General features: G+C 50.8%; 1 protein-coding gene across 1 annotated transcript in view; it reads right to left on the reverse strand.

Moving 5' to 3' along the window:
* ALPK3 (alpha kinase 3) overlaps positions 1 to 17,783 on the reverse strand; it is a gene marked incomplete at its 5' end in the record, with an annotated part of 48,427 nt that extends 30,644 nt beyond the window's left edge. Inside the window, 2 exons of the mRNA XM_082617713.1 lie at positions 8,781 to 8,902; positions 17,641 to 17,783. Of these exons, the coding sequence (XP_082473839.1) occupies positions 8,781 to 8,902; positions 17,641 to 17,783 (265 nt within the window). The remainder of the gene's footprint in view (positions 1 to 8,780; positions 8,903 to 17,640) is intronic.
* Between the last annotated feature and the right edge of the window lie 674 nt (positions 17,784 to 18,457).

Below are 18,457 nucleotides of genomic sequence, written 5' to 3' on the forward strand. Positions count from 1 at the left end.
CATCGGCAGGCGGACTCCCAACCACTGCGCCACCAGGGAGGCCCTACCGTTCCTTCTTGAAACCTTTTCCTCACTTGCTCCTGGATGCCACTCCTTCTGGGTGCCTTTCCTACTCCACTGGCCACTTTTCCTAATCTCTTTCTTCCACCGCTCCCCCACCATCACCACCTAAGACTATAAGTGTTAGATAGACCAGGGCTCAGGCCTCAGAACCATTTTCCATTCTCTAGCCATAAAACCTAGAGGATCTAATCCTGTCCTGCAGCCTTTAAATAGCTGTATCTTCCTGACTCCCAAATTTGTAACTCTAGCCCAGACCTCCCCTGAACTCCTGGTTCTTATTTCTGACCGCATACCTGACATCTCCACTTGGAGGTCTAATAGGTATCAAACTTAACAAGTTCCAAACCAAGCTCCTTATTCCCCTCTCCAAGCCAAGTCCCACATATATCAGTAAACGGCAAATTCATCCTTCTAACTTGGCTCAGGCCAAAAACCTGGAGGCAATCCCTTATTCTTTTCTTTTCCTCATGTCCACTCCATCAGACGATTCTACGGGCCCTTCCTCCAGACTGTATCCAGAATCTGATCACTTCTTGCCATTCCCCGCCACCAACCTGGTCCATCACCATCATCTGACACCTCAGTTTCTGCAACAACCTCCTTGCTGATCTCACTACTTCCATCCTGGCCTCTCTTCAGCCCATTCTCAGCACAGCCAGAGTGAGCCTTTTAAAATGAAGTAAATAGGGGCCTCCCTGGTGGCGCAGTGGTTGAGAGTCCGCCTGCCGATGCAGGGGACACGGGTTCATGCCCCGGTCCAGGAAGATCCCACATGCCGCGGAGCGGCTGGGCCTGTGAGCCATGGCCGCTGAGCCTGTGCATCCGGAGCCTGTGCTCCGCAACGGGAGAGGCCACAACAGTGAGAGGCCCGCGTAACGCAAAAACAAACAAACAAACAAAAACAAAAACAAATAAAATGAAGTAAATAAAGTCAAGTGATAGCACTCCTCTGCTCAAAACACCCTAGTAGCTCCCATGTCATTAAGGCCCTCATGACGTGGGCCGCGCTAGCGCACCAGCCTCAGCTCCTCCCGCTCTCTGCCTTGCCTGCGGTACCCCTGCCACACGGCTCTGCTGGCTGGCCTTTAACAGCAGGTGAGAATCACATCTGGATTCCTCCCGCCTCTGTTCACACGTTACCTCCTTGGAGAGGCCTTCCTTACCACCCCGTGTGAGACAGCGACTCTGTCTCCCTGGAAATTCTTAGCCCTCTTACTATGTTTCTTTTTCTTCATAGAATGCATTGCTGCCTGACATATTATACCCTGATGGGGTTGTTGGTTTACATCCATCTTCTCCAACTCCCTGGGGAAAGAACAGCTCCATGACTTGTCCGTGTCATTCTGCTATGTCCCCAGTTCTTAAAATAGTGCCTGGTATGGAATCAACACTCGTTAAGTATTTATAGGTGAATGAATGAAGCAATGCACTAACGGCTCAGGGTACAGAGAAGGGAACAAGCACCTCTGGCTGGGGAATCAGGAAAGGCTTTATGGCATGAGCAGCATTTGAAATGGCTATGAGGGTGGGTAGAATTTCAGAAAACGTGTGTTCAGTGCCTGTACTTCCCCTTCATAGCACTAATCACAATACTGTAACTGACTATCCCCTTGTCTGTCTCCCCTCCTAGACTTATGTCCCATGTGAGTCAGCATCATCTCTCCTTCACTTCCGTATCCCTACCACCTAAGATGGCACCTGGCACAGGGTAGTTACTTAATAAAAATAAAAATCTGCTGGATGAGTGAGTAAATGAGGAAGCGAATAAGTGAGCAAACAAGAGGTGAGTGGGAAGGGCATGCCTGACAAAGGAACCACAACAGTGGAGTGTGGGGTGGAAAGCAGAGGGCACACTGGGGACTGTGTACAGGAGTAGGGAGCAAGGGAGGTGAGGTTGCAGCTGGGTCAGCCAGGAATAAACTCTGGGCAGCCCTGACTGTAAAGCGAGCTCCATGTTTCCACAGTGAGCTAAGGCCCTTGGTTACATCACCGTGCGTGTCCTCACCATCCCATGGGGTGATCTCATCCCTACAAGGGCCCGGCTCAGAGCCTCCCTGCCCCATGATCTGCCCAGTCAGGCCTCAGCCTCCAGGGCATCCGAGTCCAGTCAGGCTGTAGAGACAGGGCAGGGATGGGGCAAGAAGGGAACGCTGAACGGACCCCACAGCCACAAGGCTGGGGCTTCAGCCCCCATGCCACCTTTTGGTGCCTCTTCACTAGGTGGGGGCCAACCTGACAGCTTAGGGCTCCACGGCAACAATGGATTCTGGAAACAACTTTATTCGGGGAGAAAACATTTCTTTGTCCCCTGGGTAATACGAACTGTATTCTGAAACACACAAAAGCAAGGGAGGTCCTTCACTCCCAGCTGCACACACAAGTGTGCCCGTGTGTGTGCCCACAGGCTGGCACGCACATGTGTCCGCGTGCGCACACGCACACACACACACACTTGGTCCTGACCAGGAGAGCCCACAGCAGCACTGAAGCCTGAGGCCTTCCCTCTTCCCCTTCCCGCACTGACACCTCTGCTCCACGGCCAGCAGGCCTGAGTCCAGAACTCAGCTTGGAGACTTACAGCCTCATCCTCACCATTCCCATTTGGGAGAAGCTCAGATTCAGGAGAAGAATAATGGTGAATGTAAATTTAGAGGTTTCAAAGAGCTTTCAAATATAGAATTTCATTTGGTCTTCATAACAAACCTGTGAAAACAATTGTGAACATTTACTGAAGACTTACTATATGCCAGGTGCTGACCTGCACATTTTTCATGTATTATCTCATCTAATCCTCTCATAAATCCTATGAGGAATGTACTGTTATTAATCCTCAATTTAAGGAAGAGGAAATTAAAGCTCCTGCCCAAAGTCATCCAGCTGGTACACAGAAGAGCCAAAATTCAAATCCCTCTCTTCTATAAAACAGGTAAGGCAGGTGTTTGAATGCCTTTTACACAATCCCTTCCTTTTACACAAAAGGAAGATGAGACTCAGAGAAATCAAGTAACTTACTCAGGGTCACACAGCTGGCACATGACAAAGCCCTTGGTGTCCTTTTCCTTATTCCACTGCTCTTTCCACTGGGGACTCTGGGACTAATATGTAAGCTTCTGCCCCCAGCAGTCATTATCTTAGCCTTATTTCTCTAAAAAGAGTTTCTTCAAGAACTTGGTTCTGTCTAAAGGCTAAGTCCCTCTGTCCAGTTGGCCTGACACACACACACACACACACACACACACACACACACACACAGGCTAACATAGAATCTACAACAGAGTTGAGGAGAGTGGGGGAAAGGGGTCACCATGCTGGACAGAGATGGGCAGCCTCAAGGAGGACAGTTGCACTCTGGCCAGAGGGGCCCCTGGGGGAGACAGGAGCCAGAAGGTCCAGTCAAGGCCTGCTATCCCCCATAGGCCCACTCTGAGAGGGGAGAACCCCAGGGTCATATACCACTTCTCCAAGTCCCAAAGGGCTTCCCTCAGAGCTCAGCCAGCAGGGGCACTGGCACAGACTCTTCTTCCTCACCTGGACTAGGTCCTGACCCACCACGAAAGCATCACCTACTCCTGGCAGGGCCCTGCTTAGACTGACTCATCACAACCTCATTCAAGGAGTGCTACCAGCAGGGTGGGAGGAAGTGAGGTCACTCTATCTCCATGGGACGAGCCAGGATCACCACACCAGTCTCATACAAAGGCCAGTCTGGGCCATACACCCATCCACCATCCTCCATTCCAGATGGGGGCAGAGGGGAGACCCAGTTTCTAGCCCTGTTTCCTTTGTTCTCTGATCTTTCTGCATAATGCTTTCCCCTCCCCCTGGCCCCTCTCTTACAGTCTACCTTTTCTCCTTGTTAATTGGGAAAGGCTTATTTACAGTGTACTATGGTGATCACACAGACTTCTTTCTTAATCTGCTACAAAAGACTCAGGTAACCTGAGATTTTTTTTATATACGTGGGGATGAGGAGTGGGGAGGAGGGAACTAGGTACGACAGTGGACTAAGGTGTGGATGTTAGAGATAGCTAGAGCCCTAGAAATCTTACAGCCTTGCTCAGCAGAGTCGTAGATCTCATCATGGCAGGTGCTCCTGAGCAGAAGACCACGGGCCTGGCTGGTCATCATGAGACATGGGTAATATGGCAATTGAGGGGATAAAAGTTTGTTCCTTTGAGTTGGGCTTGAGACAAGGAAAAGCTTACTCCCATGATGACCTTGGGGGCATCCAGTAAAATACTCCAAGACTCTGTAAGTCAGACTCATGTCAGCTTCAGCATGTTGCTCTCAGAGTCCATGGCTACAAAGGACAGAATGGAAGAAGGAAAGGAGGGAGGCCCCCACAGCAGCTGCTGTTGTCAAGGCACCAAAGCTGCAGCTGCAATGAACAGGCAATGCGGAAAGTGGAAAAGACACTGATTTTGCTGTCCACACAGTCAGGGTCACTGTGGTCATACTGGCAAATATGTACTGGGCGCCTTCTTCGTGCCTGCTCCAGAGGCACGATGTGTCAGGTGTGTGCTCTATCCCCCAGATCTCACAGTCTCACTGGGGAGAGAGATGTATGGACCAAGAAGCTATACTGTGAAAGACAGAGCAAGAGCTCTCTGTGGAAATGCTGGAGATGACCTCCTGGAGGATGAGCTGTTTGAGCTGGGCCTTGAAAGATGATAAGGAACTTGCCAGGCTTCTAGGTAAAAAGGCAGCATAAGCATACCACCTATTTTCACTCTCTCACCCAAACCCACTAAGCTACACTAATGAGATTTTTTTATTAAAAAAAAAGTGTGTGTATATATGTGTGTGTATATATATGTAGTATATATATAGCCACTAAAAAATGGGAGAATAAGGGCAAGGAGAGCAACAGGAGCAACAACATTTTGAAAGCTGGAAAGCAGATGGACAAGTAGAAACTGACTTAGCAGACCCAAGACAGCTTAACCCAATGAGAAACAGAGAACTACCCTTTGAACACCAGAAAATCCTCAAAGGGCATAGGAACTGGCAACCAGATATCTCTGGGACTGGGGGTAAAGGGAAAGAAGGAAAGGTAAAAAGAGGCGTGGAAAACAGTCAGATCTCTGGATCCCCTCACCCACTCCATACCACTGTGTAACTAACTGCTCCTTCCCCCCATGTCCAAAGATGCAGTTTAGTAACTGGAAAGGTAAAACTTTGCCCTGAGGGTAAGCCAGCTCGGTGGAGGGCATGAATATTCTATGGAAAAACGAATCTATAAAATAAATGTTTGGGCTTCCCTGGTGGCGCAGTGGTTAAGAATCCGCCTGCCAATACAGGGGACACGGGTTCAAACCCTGGTCCAGGAAGATCCCACATGCCACGGAGCAACTAAGCCCATGCGCCACAACTACTGAGCCTGCACTCTAGAGCCCACAAGGCACAAGTACTGAAGCCCACGCGCCTAGAGCCTGAGCTCTGCAACAAAGAGTAGCTCCCGCTTGACGCAACTAGAGAAAGCCGCACGCAGCAACAAAGACCCAATGCAGCCAAAAGTAAATAATAAATAAATTTATTTTAAAAATAAAAAATAAAAATAAATAAATGCTTTATGCTGAGAGCTCACCCAATCCTCTCATCTGCATAGCTTCCAGAAAACTCAGGCAAGAGACTAGAAGAATACTCACTAGGGAATCTGGCTAGTCCAAGAGGAAGGAACTAAAGAAACTCACTTTGTCAGTTCCCAACTCTAGTGGTAGCCAGATCACCCTAGAGTGAAGACCCAAGGTTTCAGGCCCCTCCTACTTGCTCAGAACTTCCAACCAGAACTTCTCCTGCTCTTACTCATTATCTGACAACCAAAGATTCCTAGATATCTGAGGAAAGCCTATAAACAGGAGATTAAGGACCAAAACAATTAAAGAGGAAAAAAAGCAAACTCGAAGAAACACAAACCATGCAGGAAACGTTTAGAAAACTATCATTACATGTCTCAGAGAATTAAAAGAAAATACTACATTCATGAAAAGAACAGGATGTTTTAGAAAAGGATTAAAAAAGAGCTCTTATAAATTAAAAACCCAAAAGAAAAGTTGAAATATAACACTGAGGAAATCTCAGAAAGAACAAAAAGACAAATAGATGAAAGGGAAGAAAAGATAAGAAAATAAGAGAATGAGTCCAGGGGAGCAGATATGCACATAACAGGAGTTCCAGAAAGAAAGAACAGATAAAACAGGGGGAAGAAGTCAACATCAAAATAATCTCAAATTTCTCAGAACTAAAGGCCATCAGTTTCCAGACTGAAAGCATCCAAGCATGCCCCTGGATGAAGACACCCGTAACAAGATACATCATTATGAAATATCAAAACACTCTTAAAAGCTTCCAGAGAGAAAACTGGTCTCATGCACAGAATCAGGAATCAAACTGTCTTCTTGCTCTGAACAGAAACACTGGAAGCAGGCAGTGTAGTAATGTTTTCAAAATTCTGAAGGAAAATTATTTTCAACTTAGAATTCTATACCTAGCCAAACTCTCCATCAAGAGTAAAGCAGGAAAAAAAGACATTTTCAGACACAAGTTGTCTAACATTTACTTACCATGTACTCCTCCTAGGAAGCTACCAAAACAAGGATGTAAATCAAGAAAGAGACAAATGTGGAATACAAATAAACAAGAAATCCATTACAGGAGGGGTAAAGGAAATCCACAGGATGATGATGAAGGGAGATCCTAGGGTGATGACTGTGTACCAGACGCAGAGAATAACTAAGTCATACTGGAGCAGAGGGACTCAAAGGAGAGATAGGTTGAGAGCTTGTCATCAGAATGCCTCCTGCTATTGTACCATCTTTGGGACCTGATGAAGCCACTGGAGGATGCAGCTCAATAAAGCCAGAGTAAGCCAAGAAAAAGGAAGACATAAGATCCAGGAAACTGAATCAAACCCAGAAGAAAGGCAAAGGGAAGACCCAGTATAACAGCTGTGTATTAGACCTAAAAGGCCACCAGTTCACATAGAAGAATAGGGATGTCTCTAAGGAAAGTAACTGACAGGGTACTGATGGCAATGATCTTGTGGAAAGTTATTTTAAAAGGCTATTAGAGGGACTTCCCTGGTGGCGCAGTGGTTAAGAATCCACCTGCCAATGCAGGGGACACAGGTTCAAGCCCTGGTCTGGGAAGATCCCACATGCCACGGAGTAACTAAACCCGTGCGCCACACTACTGAGCCTGCGCTCTAGAGCCCGCGAGCCACAACTACTGAGCCCGCATGCCACAACTACTGAAGCCCGTGTGCCTAGAGCCCATGCCCCACAACAAGAGAAGCCACTGCAATGAGAAGCCCACACACCACAACCAAGAGTATCCCCGGCTCACCATAACTAGAAAAAGCCCATGTGCAGCGATGAAGACCCAATAAATAAATAAATAAATAAAGGAGATAAGTGAGGGGAAGCAGAGAAGCACAGTAACATAGCAGAGCAGGCATAAGCAAGCAGCATCAGATGCTGCAGAGAGCAAAAGCAGCTTCTCCTCTTCACCAGGTTTGTGGGCTTTGGCAAGTCACCTAACCTATTCTAGTTTCCTCCTTTGTAAAATTTGACTAATAATAGCATTGACTTCACAGGGTTTTGTAAGAATTTGACAACAGTGGAAACAGATAAACATTGCAAAAGGTGTTATGCTGTACAAAGTTAAGGGGTGCAGGTGCATCTCTGCATCCCTCAGAAGTGTTCTCAGCTTTTAGCACAGAGGGTTCTGGGCAAGGTGAAAACTGCCCAGGGGAACCCAGTCCCAGAGAAGATGTTTAGCTGGCTGGGGCAGACAGGTTCCCCAGAATCAGGGCATGTCATAGCTGGAAACCACCAACGCCCTTGATTTACTGAAAAAAATGGGCTCTTGGAGGGAATCTTGACCTGGTGGCTGCAGAGCTGGGAGAGGTAGTCACCCATTGGTGAGTCCTGCAGGCCCTGAAGCGGGTTGGGTTAGTGCAATGGAGCCACTGCTGGGAGGTTTGGGGGAGGGATACAATGCCCAGGGCCAGCTTCCCAGTACCCTCACCCCTTTATCCTTCCCTTCCAAGGAGTATCTCTCTGCTTCCTATTCTGCCAAACTGTTGCTTCAAATTCCACCACGGAGTTCAGTGAAATGCACACATGATAGTCTTCACTTCTAACACTTATACGTTACTTACTGTATGCCAGGTATTATTCCAAATGCTTTGCATGTATTCATACTATTATCGTCCCCACTTTGCAGGTGAGGTGCTCGGCGTCACATAATTGGAAAGGGGACAAGCCAGCATTCCAAGCCAGGCAGTCTGTCTCCAGGGTCTGCAGTCAGAATCACTATACATTATTGTCTCTCAGGCTTGAGACTCCCAAGTTTCAAACTACTCAACTGTAAAATGGGGATATTTGAGGAGTAGCCTTGAACACCTCTTTCGACTGGAGAGCTTCTTTCCTTGGAATAAGATTCATCAGTCGTGTATGTATGCCTGAGGGTGAGGAACCTTTACAGAAGACAGGTTTTGAAGAAGAGCAGGGTGTATATGTGGCTCCAGAATGGGAGGAGAAAGGGACCCCAGCCCACACAAGGAGATGAAACTGGAGAGAAAGCTAAGAAGACAAATGTCAACTTGCACAGTTTTGTGCACACAGTCAACCCCTCTCCATGCCTGTCCCCACAGCCCCCTTAGACCCTGACCTGTGCAGCAGCCCTGGCATGGATCATACAGATGGCCTCATTACCTGTGACGATGCAGGTGAATCTAACGTCGCTGTCCTCAGACACAGCCCGGGACTTGAGAGTGGTCTCAAATAGCGGCTGGGTCTCCTCTGTTAGCTGAGCAATGATGGAGCAGAAGGTGCTCCTAGGAAAGGCAAAGAACTATTCAGAGCAGCCTTTCTCCCACCTCCACCGCATTATGCCACACCCTGGTGTCCAAGGCAGCTTAAATCTTACCATGTCCATCCGTCATCTCGTGGCCATGGCTCCAGCACCTGGGCAAGTCTTTCCTCCAGAGAGCCTAGGCCTCTTGGCCAGGTTGGGAGCAGGGAAGTTACCAAGGGGCTGAATGGGATCCTGACCTAGACCCATTACAGTAGGCAGCATCTGGCCACGGACCAGACTCCTGAGCATGCCAGACCACCAGTCCTGGCACCCCCATTCCATCCTTATTGTGGAGTCTTGCTTCACACTCCACCTTTCATATCCAGGGGAGCTCGTGCATGGGGGAGACACACACATGGATAGGCCCAGCCTCAGAGATGCAGACCCCAGCAAAGCAGAGCCTCCATTCATGCCACAGAGGGAAAAGCCAGCCAACCCCATGTATACATAGGTCCTAGGAGCTCAGGGGCCTCTCCTAAAGCTTAGGCTCAGAAGAAAAGCCCCTGAAATTGTGAGCATAGGCCCATAGTAGACAAAGAATAAGCTGGTCAATGCCAGGGGTCTAGACCCAATGGTGGCCTCTAGCTCCTAGGAGTATCAGAAAAGAAAGTCTCAAATGAATTCTCAGCCTAAAGAGGGCTATGGACTTCCAGTGGAAAGCCAGTCATGGCTCCCTTGCTCCCCCCTTAGATCCACATGCTCAAGTGAATACATGGCTGGCAGCTCCAGGACCAACCAGCAAGACCGCCAAATCACAAACAGATCCACCACTGCAAAAGCCAGGGCTTCCAGTTCCCTCATGATAGTCCATCTTCCAGAACTCAGGGGCATTTGTGCGCTGAGTCCAGCACAGACTCAGCAGCACTGCTCAGCATTTACAGTCCTCTCCTGCCTGCACACACGAGCAAACCACCATGCCAAACCCTTCCATGGGCCAGCAGAGGCACAGTGCATCCCTAGGCGTGACGTGTAACCACATAGCCAGGTTGTGTGGTGCACAAGCCGTGCCCAGCCCTCCTCCCCCTCCCAACTCACACGCCCTCTTGTGAGCAGCAGGGAGGACTGCAAGGGGTAACGTGAAGGGGAGCAGGAGAAACTGTGTTGGGGGAAGACAAATCATTCAGAGCTGCCTTTCTCTGAGCCTCAGAGGAGGGGGTAGTCGCCCGCGGGCAGTGTGTGTCTGCCTGTAATCTCTCCACCAGGGGCAGGTAAGAGTCTGTGGGAACACAAGCAAATAGGAGCTATACCCTACTTTGTGGGGAGGGCCCCACATTCAATTTATCATTTCTGTGGTTATCATTCTGGACTTGAGTTTGAGGAGAAAGGTCACATCCCAGGAAGAGTATCTGGAATCAAGTAAGACTTCTGGACTGAGGGGGTCCAGCCATGGTTTCTGTACAGGAATGCAGATGCCTGGGCCTTTGAGCAGTTGACAGGAGTCCTCCCCCACAAAGACTACCCAGAAAGGGGATTCCAACTTCTCACGTGCCTGAACCCTTGAGTCAGGACTGCAGTTAAGGCTGCCATAACACTCCCTGGCCACACTCTCACCTGGAACCTAAGTAACCTATTAGATGGTTGTAAGAACTGTCTTCTTACAACTTACTGACCTTTCCTTTCCCTTTTAATCCATTCAAAATAGAGGGTCCTTCAGGACCTAGACTATCAACTCCCTGACACTCGGGAATTACATCTGAAAATGTTTCTTGCTGCTCTCGTACTAGCAGCAATTTCTGACTTTGGGGATTACCAAATCCCAACCAACAGTTTCTAAAGGAAAGTCCAGGCCAAAAGTAATCAGACTTCTATGATTTTGCAACTAATTCAAAACATACCTAATTATGTCCTCCCTACAGAATTTGAATCCTACCCTACTCATGAACATGAGCCTGGATCTCATATTCAGCTTAGACTCTTAGGGGTGAAGCTGCTTGGGCAAATCTAAGAAAATAAGCTACTGGGTAAGTGAGAAAACAGGAAAATTATGCTTCAAGAGAATTTGCAGTGCTCACACTAGATATTCAACAACAGGCAGTTATGTTATTTCATTACTTTTTTTGAATAAGAAAGAATGCTTATCTTCTCAAACTTTCCAGACTAGGTCCTAACTATATTATTAACTATATTAACTGCTGAAAAGTATAGCTAGAAGAATGTCCTCTGGGAGAGTGGATTTGGGGTACATTTGGGGGGACAGGGAGAGTCACTGCATATACTATCATATTCTACTGAATGTCACCCACTTTCTGTTCCCATTTTCCAAACCACTCAGACATGCGATGGACTCTGAGTCTGCTGCTTCCTGTGCCCTGGAAAGCCAGGAAGTCCATGCATCTGAAAATGGTCTGGTCCCACCCTGACACCTCCAGGTCCTTCTAATTCTGTGACTTCATAAGGATATCACAGCCTAATCATGTGTCTCTATAGAACACCAGAATCACCACTGGTTTTCAACACGTTCAAAGGAACCTAACCTTGCCCTTAGGTTTGGTTATTTACCTTGCTTTAAATAGACTTCCAAGACCCTCTCTCTTTGAGCACTTACCACACTCTGCTTTGAATTAGTTGTGATACCCTCTCTTCTACCCCTTCAGACTGTGAGCCACCCAGAACAAAGGTCTCTCAGTATTCTTGCCTATCACAGGAAACGTACATGGTAGGCACTAATTATTAGCTATTCCGAAACCAGTTAGCTATGCAGAAATCTTTCTCTGTGTAAAGAAACTGTAGCCAACTCTCCCCAAATCTACCAGGGTCGGGGATGAGGCCCAAGCGGTTGGAAGTAGCCAGGAAACGTTCCCATTTTGATCATAATTGTCAGTTCAGCCAGGGGTGGAGAGCTGTCCCCAGCTAAGGAGGCAAGAGGACAGTCATTCAACAGGCAAACCCGGACCGTGGGCCTGTTCAGGCCCCGATCTGTCTCTGAAGCAGATTCAGAGAACAAGTTAATGCAAGAATACAGTAACATGGTATTCCCTGACCTTACAGGGTTCACAGTCTGCAGAGGTGGAGAGGAGCCAAAGGAGAGGGAAATTGGGAGAAAGAGATGACAGAAGGAGAGCTTATGGGACTGAGAAAAAAAAAAATTTTTTTTAAGGAAGTAGCCATGGTTAGAAGATAAACAATAAGGTGTCAAACCTAGATACGTGGTTACAAAAACCATGAAGGCCTAGGATGGGGGGAGAAATGGGGCACATGACTGGTGGTTCTCTGTTCTGGTCCCATGGTGCCTCTCCCAGGGGCACAGAGATACAGTTGCAGGCATCTCAGGGACCCTTGCCTATTTCTGGGTCCCAGCACCCCTTTCAGATGGTGCATGCAGGCATCAACTCTGGCCCCTGTGAGACCCATGCTCATGTGAGTGCCCTCTCACACCCTCCCCAACCACCCTCCACCTTCCCCTCACCCCATGCAGCCTGGTTAGTGCAAAAGCAGTCACCCAGAGGCCCCTCAATGCCCAGACACAAGAAAAAAAGCAGTCAGAGAAATGTAATGCAATGGTGCATTTACCTTCCAGAGCTGGGGTGAGACAACCAGTTGCTTGATAAGCTAAGCAAAAACAGCAAATGGAATCATTAGGTCAAAAAAGCAAGGAGAGGAGGAGGAGAAATCAACAACAGTCGGCAAAGTATTAATCGGCCACCATCTGGGGCCCAAGGGCTTTTCTATTAAAAGGGACCAGCTGTCTTAGTTGGCCTGCTCCAGTTAGCAAGTGGCCTCACCACCCGACACAATGTATCTGAAACCAAGAGCTCGTTAAATGCAACAGAGTCCAGGGAAATGGTTAGGCAGGAAGAAGGCCCCCAGGGGCCGAGCTTTGAGAAAGGTGTGTCCCAGGTCCCTGAATCACTTATAGCTTCCTGGCAGGGTTCCCCACTCCGCAGCACGCCAGCTTGGGGGCAGCTCCTGCTTCAACCGTCTGCCTTTATGGGGAGAAGAGCCTCCGTTCCTGGAAATCCCCTCACAGGCTGGGAAGGAGACAGGTGGCTTGGAGAACACCCATTAATATGTTAAAGTATGGTTAAAGAGACCACACAAGGCAAACCAGCTGGGAGAGTGAAGAAGAGGAGAAGAACAAAGCAGTTAATTCAACAGGAGCCAGGAGGCACCCAGTTTGGTCAGACCAGCACAAGGCCCTTTACACTCAGAGGCCCTGATCATCCCTCCTGCCCCGGGGCAGCTGAAAGTGGACACCAGCTAGGGGCTGTGTAGGCCACTGAGGGGTGAGGACTCACACAGAGCTGCCCCTTAGTGGAGATCCAGCCCACTTGATATGAGTCAACTTTTGCCTCTGCCTCCACTTTTCCTAACACAAATACCTCCAGTGGAGTCTAGGGCCACGATCTTCCACTGCTCTCTGGGAGATCTCAGGGGCCACCCAACCACACTCACTCCCTTCAGTCTGTCCCCACCATGAGAATAGCTCTCCCTTCGTTATCAGCAGTCCAGTCTGCTCAATGGAACTCTGTGTGCATCTCTGACCACTGACAGCCTGTATCTTTATAACCAAAAAAACCAAACTCAACCTCTACCCCAAAACATGGCTTCCACTCCAGTGCTCCTGGGTTTGTGGATACTACCAGCACTCTCCTGAAGCTGTAAATCCGCCATTTTGGACTCCTTCTTCTCCCTCCCAAGTCCAGTTAGTCCATAATTCTAGGCCCTTCTTTCTCCTTTTCTATTCCTGCTGCTGTGTTCTGATCTAGACCCTCGTGGCTCTATATTGGATGAGCACACCATACCCTTCTCCTTCACCCCTCATCACACCACCTCTCTGAAAAAAAAAAAAAAAGCTACAATCCCCCCACTGTGCATTATATTGAGTCTCAACTCCTTGACTGGGCACTTAAGGCCCCTCCCTCACCTACTCGCACCCCATCACACACGGTTCTCTACTTCCCAATACTCAGGTTCCACTGTAACCAGACCTGTCGCCTAACTGGCATGGACAGGTCCATTCCTGGTCTCTGAGACTTCACTTTTGTCCTCTCTGCTTGGAAAGCCCTCCCTCTTTCTTTCTGCTCATCTAAATCCTGCCTACCCGGCCTGCAAACCTAGCTCTTGTCACTTCTGTAGCTCTTGGCACAGTGCTAGGCATACAGTGGGTCTTCAACCTCTGTTTTATGGAAGAAAGAGCGAGAAAGAGGGAAGAGGAGGGAGGGAGAGAAGGGAAGTATTTCTTTCAACCTGGAAGGGTCCTGCCCCCCAGAGGGAGCTGCTGCTCCAGAATGCAGCTGCCTTTGCTCACAGCTTTAAAAAATCCTCTGGAGGCCAGGAGGGCACACCTCCCATGGTTTCAAGGCACTACCCAACTCCATTCTTTCCTGACCATGAACTTCCCTTGCTTTTCTCCTCAGAGTGGAGAGGTTTCCCCTTTGCTGGGTCTGGATTTCTTCCCTAGGAAGGAGAGGCAGAAAATCAGCTCTCTAATTCAGACAGAAAACGATAGGTTCCACCTGCAAGTGGGCAAGGGTCTGAACTGGGAGAGGGGCCCCTCCCTGGCTCTCTCTAGGGCTGGTGGTGATGCTCTGCTTCCTGGCTCCATCATCCTGCTTTCTCTAGGCCTCACCCTTACATAATTAGCCGTGTCAGGAGGAGGCCTGGGCTGTGGAGGCACCTTGTCTTCAGAAGGTGCCTGTGCGCTGCTGACTGGGCCAGAGGTAGGTTCAGGGCTCTCACCCAGGGAGGGAACTCCCCATTTACTGACTGTGAGTGGGTCAGAATTAGAGGCATCAAATGTTGGGGTAGAAAGGCTAAAAGAGTTCTTAATGATACCTTCATTTCTTAGAATGGAAATTCAGGGCCCAGGAAGGAAAGGTCTCTTCATAAAGGAGAAAAGTAGGCCTGCGGGGAGAGGGGGCGGCAGCGCGGGGGACCAGGATTGGCCCTGGTAGCTGGGGCCTCCCATTCTTCCTGGCTTTCATATATTCTGGGACATAAAAGGCCCTCAGAAAGTCCTGGCCTGTTGCCTCAGTTTCCCTGAAAGCCCTAGACAACCTGCCTGACCCAAGCAGAACAGAAGAGGTGTCACAAAGCTATAGCAAATATCATGGGCTCTGCTGCTCCTCTGAGCCCACTTGGACCAGAGCGTCCAAGAAATGAGGGGTCAGAGATTTCTGGAACTTCTAAGTGTCCCTCGGAAGCAAGTTAGTACTAACTGCATCCACCCGACTGTGGTTCCTTAACCTACTCTAGCTTACCCATACCCCACCTTCCTATAGGGGTGAGGTCCTAGAGGCTGGATGCCCTAGGAGGGAGGGCCTACAGTTGGGGGGGATTACTTGCATGTTGGACCTCTGATCCCAGGGGTACTGGAAATATCCTTGAGCTGACTATGGACTGGAAATCCCTCCAGGGTTGGAGGAAGGAAAGGTATGCACAGGAAGACAGGTTCTACACAGGGGCCAAGGCTTCTGGTGGCCTGGCTCACAGCCCAGCTGTCCATCGGCTCGCAGGGGCAGCTTACCCTCCCAAGGTCCCATGAGAATGATGACTCACCAGCTCTGTGATCAAGGTAGACCTGAAAACACTGAAGTCAAGAGTGAGTGGGACAGAACCTGCCTCTCGATCAGAATTCTTGGATAGTCAGGGCTCATCTAGGCTGGAGCCACGGTTAACTGGCAAAGTCCTCAAGGGACCCTCTTTCTCCTCCATCTCTTGGGCCCTCTTCCCACACCCACAGGCAGTCAGGTTGTTCTGAGAGACAGAAGACTCTATGGTTGCCTGCTCTAACACAGGAATCAGGCCTTGATAGACAGCTGTGAACTGCCTCCGCCCCAAGTACCCAACACAGCCCCATTCACTTTCGCAGTCTCCCCTCTTTGGCCAGAAGTTTTTCCAGAGGTAAGAGAAACCTAGCCTTCTTTGTCCCTCAGGACCGGGGGCGGGGCGGGGGTCTGTGGCCAGCTGGCAGAGGCAAAACCACAGCCCACAGTCCTGGGCTAGAAAACCCTCGCTCTTAATGAAGGTATCATTAAGAACTCTTTTAGGCCCCAGCCCTGCCCCTCCAAACACTTGATGAAAAGAGTCTCCATTTAAGAACATTCTCACTTAGGTCCAAAGGGACTTAAGCCAGACATTTCTAACCCACTTACAGTTCTCAGGCTGACACACTGCTTTGCGTTCATCACATGTGCAATTGTATCTACAACTTCTCAGGTGGCAGCTGGAGAGTGGACATGTGTCCACTCTCCAGCCTTTTTCCTAACAGCCCAGATCCCCTGCCCTCCCAATTCTGCCTGGTTTTCAAGCCACCCCAATGCTGTCTCTGAGAAGGGCCCTGCTTCCCGCTTCTCCTTGTTCCACTGGTATTGACAAAGGCCAGACACAGGAGGCAAAGCCCAGACAAATCACTGTGACAAGTGTGAGACAAGCGTGAGGCTCCTGGAAGGCAATCAGCTTCACCATGGACTGGAGTAAATATACAAATGTCATTCCAGTTTTTCCATAGAGCCAGTGGCTAGGAGGAAGGGGCATTCTTTCTGGCAGCCAGGGACCTTGTCGAGTCTGACTCAATCACTAACACCAGCCCTCAGCCCTGCCCCAGACATGTGACACCATTTGACGAGTTTTATGCAGAAACCGGTTCCGGTTACATTTGAACTTTTCCAACTCCAAGGTCAACAGAACTCAGCCAATCCACGAGGAAGTGCCTGGGACTTTTCCTGAATGTCCTTGATGTCTGTTTTTGTGCTGTTTTAAGAACGGAGGACAAGAAGTCTCCAGACAGCTTCTCAAAGGACTGGCTGTTTTCTGTGTAACCTACGGTAAGACAAGTTCTGGGGCTGGGACACAACCACTAACCCAATAGCCAACCATCACAATTCCCTTTGGAATAGACTCCAGAGTTGGAGGGAAACGAAGCTGTCCAGAGGGGACAGGAAGTGTCCGTCTCCATGGTAATGAACGTGTCCCTGTGTGTCTGGGTGCCTTTGAGTGCCAAAATGCCCCTCTATTGTCTGCAAGTCTTTACACGGGTGCGTAGCCTAGCTCCCAAAACAAAGCATCCACACCTCTTTAATTCTTGGAAGAGAAGTAAAGGGCTCATCATTTCGGCCCCTTCCCTTGGCATCCCAGTCCCCCAGACTGGGCAGGGAAACTGGCTTCCTCAGAGCCACAAGCTCTGAATCCTCAGGCCGGGCCGACCAGCACCTCGAGCAACCCCTTCACCTCACCAGCCCCCACCGAGATCCCGGGGAAGACCAGAGTCCTGGGCCCAGAGGAAGACCCTTCTCTGCAGCGTTTATTTTTTCCGCTGAATCCGGGGCTAAGCAGCCCCCTTCAGGGCAGTGCCCCTAGCGCCCCCCACCTCCCCCTCTCCCCTGCCCACCCCCGAGGATGTTCTCCCCCTCCCTTCCAGCCGGCAGGAATGTCAGCCTCTCTGGCTTTCCTTATCGCAAGCTGTGGAATCCAAGGCCCGGGAGTAGCTGAGCGAGGGGCGAGAGTGAGGTAGGGGAGACAAGGAGAGCCTTCAGGCCCCTGTGAAATCACCCCAAAGTAGGGCCTTCCTCGTCCCCAGAGCCTCGCATTGCCGGAGGCTAGAGGCCCACGGGCCATGAGAGGTCAGGGGAGCCGTGAGGGGCCGTGAGGGGCCGTGAGGGCCGGTCCGGCCTGACTGTGTCCCCAGGCCTCGGGCCCGCGCTCCAGGGGCCCATCCGAAGGCCTTCGCCCTCCCCACGCGCCGCCCCAGCCCGGCCCGGCCCCCAGGGCGCGACTCACCTGGTCTCGGGCCGCACGCTGAGCAGGTAGCTGCGGCTGGCGGGGCTGGGGATCCACATGGGTCCGTCGTCCTCGCCGTCGCCCCCCGCCCCGGACCGTCCGCCCGAGCCCCAGCCGCGGCCGGGGGCCCTCCGCGACCCCATGCTGCTGCCGGCCCGCGCCCGCCACCGGCCTCTGCCCTTTCTCCAGGCCCCCCGCCCGCCAGGCCCGCGCCGCCGGCCGCCGCTCCCGCCCGCGGCAGACGCGCGCCTCTATTTATAGCCGCGGGCCGGGCCGTCGTCACCTGCTGCTGTCCCTCCCCCGGCCCGGCCAGCGCGGCCTCCGAGGCGCCGAGGGGCGCCGGGCCGCGGGGGCCTCGTCAGCCCCGCCAGGCCCTGCCCGAGGGTCCGTCTATTTTTTCCCTCAGCCCACTGCCCGACTTGTGTGGAGCGCCCCCTCCGCCCCCGCAGCCGCCCTGGCGTCGGGGCCAGCTGCCCGGGGAGGCCTCCCGGAGCTAGAGGGGAAAGGGGGGTGCGGTTCTTGAAAGGAGACCAAGCATATGCCCCTCACCAGGTCCCTAGGACCCAGGCTTCCTGCCAACCTTCCTTTCCTGCTCGCACCCCGTTTCGCAGGTGTGGAAGCTCAGGCTCTTCGGCCTTTGCCAAGGGGAAGGTGCAGAAGTACCCAAGGAGCTGCGTGGGGTGTGCGACCCAAAGCCCTGGAAGGCCAAAGAAGCCGGGGGCCGGGGGCGCGAGGGGGCGGAAAAGCTGCTCGGAACCTGGGGGCCTGGATCCAGTGGGAGACCAGGGAGCCAGGGACCCGCCCCTCTTGCTGGCAG

This window comes from Mesoplodon mirus, assembly GCF_964341445.2.
Source record: "Mesoplodon mirus genome assembly, chromosome: 4".
NCBI classification, from domain to species: domain Eukaryota; kingdom Metazoa; phylum Chordata; class Mammalia; order Artiodactyla; family Ziphiidae; genus Mesoplodon; species Mesoplodon mirus.